The sequence below is a fragment of the Pieris rapae genome, chromosome 19 (genome assembly GCF_905147795.1).
Source record: "Pieris rapae chromosome 19, ilPieRapa1.1, whole genome shotgun sequence".
Taxonomy (NCBI): domain Eukaryota; kingdom Metazoa; phylum Arthropoda; class Insecta; order Lepidoptera; family Pieridae; genus Pieris; species Pieris rapae.
Window position 1 is genome coordinate 1,084,836 of NC_059527.1, and position 6,982 is coordinate 1,091,817.

General features: G+C 34.8%; 1 protein-coding gene across 1 annotated transcript; it reads right to left on the minus strand.

Annotated features, from left to right (window-relative positions):
- Positions 1-1,871: 1,871 nt before the first annotated feature.
- LOC110997882 (protein amnionless) lies at positions 1,872-3,196 on the minus strand. Its single transcript, XM_022266242.2, has one exon. It carries the CDS (start codon positions 3,157-3,159, stop codon positions 1,906-1,908), a length of 1,254 nt encoding a protein of 417 aa, XP_022121934.2. The 5' UTR covers positions 3,160-3,196; the 3' UTR covers positions 1,872-1,905.
- Positions 3,197-6,982: the final 3,786 nt, after the last annotated feature.

Below are 6,982 nucleotides of genomic sequence, written 5' to 3' on the forward strand. Positions count from 1 at the left end.
ATTTGTGTCGTTTTTTCCTGACCACATTTGAATATAGATTTTGTAAAGTATTCACGAAACAATAGCAACTAACCCAAACTACAAGACATGTTCTTTTAAGTTGTCATCGTGAACCGTTTGACATTCTTGCTCGCGTATCGCGGTGTCGACATAAATCAACAGCCGAAACAATGGCAGTGACAATTACTGTTCGTGAGTACACGCTTTGTTCAAGCTTTACACACCATTCGACACGATATGCTGCACTCGAAACTGTTATGCTATTTCAACTACGCCAACAATATTTTTGTGTACAAACTGTTTTTTTATTTCGTGTATAAAACACATTTTTACTAGTCTTGTCTAAAAAATCTATGAAATCATTGTTGTAGGTTCTAAATTATTTTATTCATTTGATTTGTCTTACGACGGAAAAGTTATAGTGTTAACATTGCTGAGAATTTTCACCTTTTACGACAACCTTTTATTACAATTCTCCGATATAGTATTATTTTAAAAACGAGAATCTAAACTACTGGTAATGGTAGGAGGTATGGTGGCAGGAGACGTCTAGGACCCATCATTGCCTTAAGTTAGTCTGACCAAGTGACTCTCAGACAAGTTGAGGATAGAGTGGTATGATAGCAGCAGGAGGCACAGTTTCTAGATAGGCACAACCTTCTGTAATGAATAAGACTACAAAAAATTAGAGGAATATACGTTATTTTTTTCCCTAATTTATTTTAGAAAGATGAGCTTGTAGCACTGTAGACATTGTAGTATTTTATAAAATATGGTAATGATTCAAATTTAAGTATCTCTAGCGGTTACTATTTAATAAATAATACATACACGTATAATTCATTTATTACAATGCAATTCTAGTCAAATACACCGTTAGTGCAACAACGATTGATGTGTTCCGGGTTAACATAGAAAGTATTATTGGGTATATAATATAGAAACATTATTGGGTGTAAAATCAGGGTTCGGACGTACTCTGTTTAAGATTTTAGTGTTATGTAATGATGTGAAAGTTGCATTTTTAAAATAGGTAATTCTGTCAAAATATAAACGTTCAATGTTGCACTGATTTCTGTCGTACAGATATTAACAAAAGATGATTAACGAGGCTCATGACAGTGAGTCTTTTGAGTTGTTTTCAAGAAACCCAATACTATTGATTGAGTTCAAATTCAAAGGCCTCGCTCGCGAATGATTCTGAACACTCGGCGAGTGTCGAGTTACTTCTTCCAACGATATTATTTTCACTTTGTAAAGGCTTGATGTTTATTGCTTTTAATATAGCTACCACAAGGAATAAATCATTCAAATAAGACTGTCTAGTACATGCGATTACATTTTACGTGACTTAGGATTGATTGATATTTAGGTTATAATATTAAAGGTCCTGTGTTGGTCTGTGCACAAGTCTTCGTGTTAAGTTTCCGATAGAAACTTCTCTGCTGCTTACAAGCACCTTTAAAAGTCGTTGGTGAAATTATCTTTTGAGTATGTACTATTAATTGGGTTTTCTTATAATTGTTGTTTTTATATTTAGTTGTATAACTAATATCTGTTTTAAAAAAAATATCTGTTAATCCATTTAGGCACACATCTATAACTATAACTTGTACATATCTTTTATATCATTGTTGGCCTTGTATCAGCGACTGCAGCTGTGCAACAATGGACTTTATATGTGCGCAATTAACAGTGAAGTAAAACATCAACAAACGGTATGTATCAGGCACAGAAGGCTGATTCACCTATTTGCCGATTGGATTCACAAATGATCAAGAAACAGGTACAGAGGCCCAGTCCTAAAAAGGTTGTTGTGCCACTGTTTTATTTGCTTATATATTTTTTTACAAATCCAATTTTTTAAAAGTAGTTTTTACTTATTAATATTTATTGTATATCAGTTTACTGATCGTCACTTGTTTCAGCGACGACTACTCGTTCTCTCTTCGAATTATACATGGGGTTTCTGAAAGCTGTACTGATTCCCGAACGGGTTGTCATTACAGAGTCTCTTCTAGTCAATGATACAACGCTATCAGTCCTTCCATATCGAGACAGCAAAGGTCCACCCAATACCGGAATCCTAATTTCAGGGAACTTATAATAGTAAAGGTAAATTGCGCCGAAGATCATCGCAACAGTGAAGAACATGGATATAAATATCTTTCCACTCATGCCATACTTTGATAAAGGAGTACCACTTATAGCAGCCTCCTTGATGCCTTGTACCCAGTGTTTCTCCATACGTCGATCAATATCATAGACCACTAGTGCACTGGTTTCAGAATATTCTCCTTTATTTGTCACTACTAGTTGAATTTTATCTCCAATTTTTCCAATATGATAATCCAAATCATCCTTACCATAGCTTTCGACAACATTATCGACGAGTTCTCGAAAAGTCATAATATCAAAACTCTGATCGACTTTAAAATTGATCACTCCTCCACATATCTTACAACAGTGTCCACTGGGTTGAATTGGATCAACACATGTGGGTACTTGACAAAATTTCGCCGCACAATCTATTGTCAAATAGTTTTCCTGGCATGGGCAGCCGCTGCGGGATTGGCACTGCTTATACTTGACAATAACTCCAGTTTCTTGTTCTTGATTAAAAATGAACTTTTCAGAACCTGACACGAAATCAGAAAACGAGGGTGAGTCAAATGTTTCACCACCAATCCTTATACTCCTGACCACTTGATTTATTTCTGGTAAAGATACTGTAAACACCGAATTTTCGGGAAACTCGACAACATCATCAAAACACGGTATTCTTTCTGCATCTGGTGTGGCTTTATTGAACCTTGGAGAGCTCCATACGTCAGGTTCTGCCCACGACGAAACTGATTTTTCTAAGAAGTAAACATTTCCAGAATTCGTGCAGTTATCTTCCGTTGCTCCCAGTTCTATTGATCCATCTGATATAACGAACTCTCCATCTAATGGCAAGACTAAACTATCGACTGCCACTTCAGAGTTTATGTTTATGAAGCCATTAAGAACATCAGGAAATATAACACTTTGTTTTGAACAGGGAATTTTTCCATCTTTGAAATTGAGCGGCAAATTAAAATTTGTGTTCGGGATCCATTTAACATTGGCCGTTAATGAGACAGATATTAAACAGAAGAATGCAATAAGCGTATACATAGCAAGTGTTTTAATTCAATGAATGCAATGTAACGAATGGTAATTGGTGGACAGATTGTAATTTGATACTAAATGATGTCTGGTCGTTTATCACAGCGCTGTTTTAATGTTGATGACACATTATAAAGTGGGTGGATGTCAAATCAATTCAACCTTTAATGACAATGATGTATTGTAATAGGGTGATTAAAGTCAGATGTCTAAATCGATATACTTAAGTCTAGATGTGTTTGATTAAATATTATATCAAAGAACATTTATAAATATTGATTGATTTAAAACTATTAAATGTTTAATAAAAAAGTGTTTATGTATCATAAGTAAAAAATACATGTGTTAACAATTATAACTATGTTATAGAAGAGCTGGGAACACATATTTATTTTAAATAACAATTTTTGTTATTAGAAAAAAGAATGATTTGCAATCTCTGTGGATTTATTTCCCGGAGAATCAATACAAAAATGCACAGAAAAATACAATACGACAGGTACACAATTATTTATGGTAAATAAATTGTTAATTAAACACACAATTAAGTACGGTATACAATATGAGTAAGATTCTTATTTTTCTACTTGAGACGAGTTAATTAAATATATCACATAAACTCATACGAATGAAGAATGAATTATCCTTTGCGGCTCAACGTAAGTTTTCCCAATTAAAATACTCGTTTATCTTAATTAAATCTCCTTAAAGCCAGGCTTGCTCTTAAACTTTTAAGTTGCTTAACAGTCTTTGTCTCAAACGTTTTCAATTTAAATGTCTTCTTGTTATGAATCCTAAACTATATTATATTATGCATGAACTCGCTTTTTATTTAGCGGATTATACGCTATGTAAAAAGCTATATTCAATAGTTGGTGGAGTCGATTAGGCCTTGGCGTAAATACCTAGACCAACTCCAGGAGGTACTAAAGAAGGGACAATATGAGCCTTCAGCGTGCGACTCTCAACCCTGGGGTTCGATACCTCATGTGACTGGCGTATGTCAGTACCTTAACAAGTGGAGATACATGGTCTCTGCACCATGCAAAATAGGCGTGAAGGTATAAATATACACCAATATATGATGGCACGGATATGAAATTACAACATTAATAAACAATACGAAGTTGCATTCACTTACGCAAAGTCATGGCATGAGACACTTTGGTATATTTTATTAGTATATTTCCGAAACAATTCGACTTAGGGTCTTTCAAGAAAAGAGCGTACCAATTCTTAAAAGGCCGGCAACGCACTCGCGACCCCTCTGGCATTGAGAGTGTCCATGGGCGGCGGTATCACTTAACATCAGGTGAGCCTCCTGCCCGTTTGCCCCCTGTTCTATAAAAAAAAATCATGCTATCTATCATATAGCAGTTTTATACCTGTCACATCTTAATTTTTGGCGTAAGAATCGCGATGAAACTAACCTAGGAGCTTAGAAACATCAAGGTGAAACGTACAATTTATTCATATACATACAAAAATTAAAGTTATAGAAATGAAGTGTTGTCGTAATGCTTAGTAATTGCATTCTTATCTTTGTGATATTTATTATCTATTAGCTAGTGCATATCCTAATTAAATACTTGAATAAATGTTGTAGCCGTAAATTTAAGTTAAAGTATTTTCATTTCAAGTCCTTATATTTTACATGCAAAATGCTTATCATATGTGGACACCTGCAGAGCCAGGAGGCTTACAGGTGCCATGCCCCCAAGTCGTACGAAAGGATCAGCTGTTATAAAAGGTGTTGTTTCGAAAATATGCATTTAAAGCCGCTCGCCTGGGATGATGTAGCACAGATAATACCTGCTGCTGAGTTTCACCATCGGACGACAAGGCAGAATACAAAATGCCAATAGTATCACTTCGATGTCCGGCGTTCCTCAACTAAGGGTTTTTGCAGAATCAGCCGAAATATTTCCGAACCAATTCGACTTAGAGTGCCTCAAGAAAAGAACGTTCCAATTCTTAAAAGGCCGGCAACGCACTTGCGAGCCTTCGGGAAATGTGTGTCCATGGGCGGTACTTAACCTCTGGTAGCCCATTTGCCTCTTGTTACATTATAATATAAGGAATGGAAATGTGTGAATGAATCGTAAATAATTTTTCTTAGCTCTATTCTAATTCGTTATCCAAATCATTGTTAGAAAAAATAATAATATATAAAAACACTTATAAGTATTTTAATAACCAATAAATAATGCGGATTTCATTTGGCTATTACATGCGTATTAAACAAAATATAGGTCCCGTACATTACCTGTAATATGAAAGTTGGTATAAACAAACGATTATCTGGAATCCTTAAACCAAATCCATGGATTACTTGCCTCTTGAGGGCGCAATAAAGTCAGCGGGTCGTCCACTGATACCTTATGATTTATATTTATACCTATAGGTAAGAAACCGTTAATGACTGGGGTGGAAATTTAATAAGACTGCAGCCTTGCTACGGTTGTTATGCAAATTTTATTGCAGCAGAACCTTCGTCTGGTGAAACTCTATTTTGTTGTAGAACGCCGCGTTTTGTGATATATAGAAATCGATTTGTATTGTGACAACAAAACTCAAAAATACTGATCGTATTAAAAAGTTGTTCACTGAATTCTACACTATCGTGGAGTATAATATTAATTATTTGCAAATTGTTATATCAGCTATATTTATTTGCAAAAAATTAAAAACAAATTTTTATATTTATTAACACTGAAGATCGTGTCGACGTTGTATGATCCATAGAGCTCAATCATGCAGCAGTGATACGTTTGTGATATGTTTGTTCGAATCTAAGTGGGGAATCTGAGTCCACTAACCCCGTTCGTATGTTTGATTACAATATGTCGTAACTTTCTACAATAGAGGGTATTAGATAATATTCATATACATAAAAAAATCTTTGTTAAACAGCCAACGTATAACTATCTCTATAAATAATATAATCTTATAGTTGTAAATTGCACGTCTATGTTAGTTCATAATAAGACAATATCCCCGTGCACAGATATAATGATATTTATTTTCACTGAAATCACCATACGATTCAAGACAAAATAAATTCCCGTATATTTCCTTTGTTGTAACCTAAAACGCACAATATGCTCGATGGGTAGATAACAGCAAGTGTTCAGCTTTTATGTGGCTATGAAATTGTGGGGCCTGAAGGGTTGCTATAGACATGAGGGCGAGATTTCACTTAGGAAACTTTATATGAAAACTGTTAGGTACATTAAACTTTTTAACTTATTATATTATGCATGGTTTTATCATAAATAACTTAATTAACTTATTACGCTTCCAGCATTAAATGTACACTGCCACAGAGGCCAAACTTTTTAAATTTGTTTAAATTTATTGTATCCATGATCTGGTTAATTGTCATAATAAGGGCTTGTTTCACAATGTATGGATAAAGTACCAATTAGCTATGCAACACATAAATTATTCGAAAGATAAAAGTTCTTCGCGTTTCATGACGTATAGCGCTATCTGACATTCGTGAAACGCAAAAATACTGTTTATCCTACCCATAAGTTATAAATAGCTTATTTGGAACTTATCCGGACATTTTGGAACAGGCCCTTAAAATAATAAATATAATAATTTACGGCACAAATCTAGGAGTCTTTCCTCCAACTACGATTTTGTTCCCTTTGGAGTCCTCTTGGGTCGTGGGGTTTAAGTGTCGCTTATAAAGATTTAAGTTGTCGCCTGGTAGATGGTACCTGTGACCCTAGAGCTGGTACTTTCCTCGCTCAACGAATGAGCATTGCAATATAGCGAGGAAATGCTGCCAGCGTTAAAGGTACACTGCCATGGGGAGCAAAAG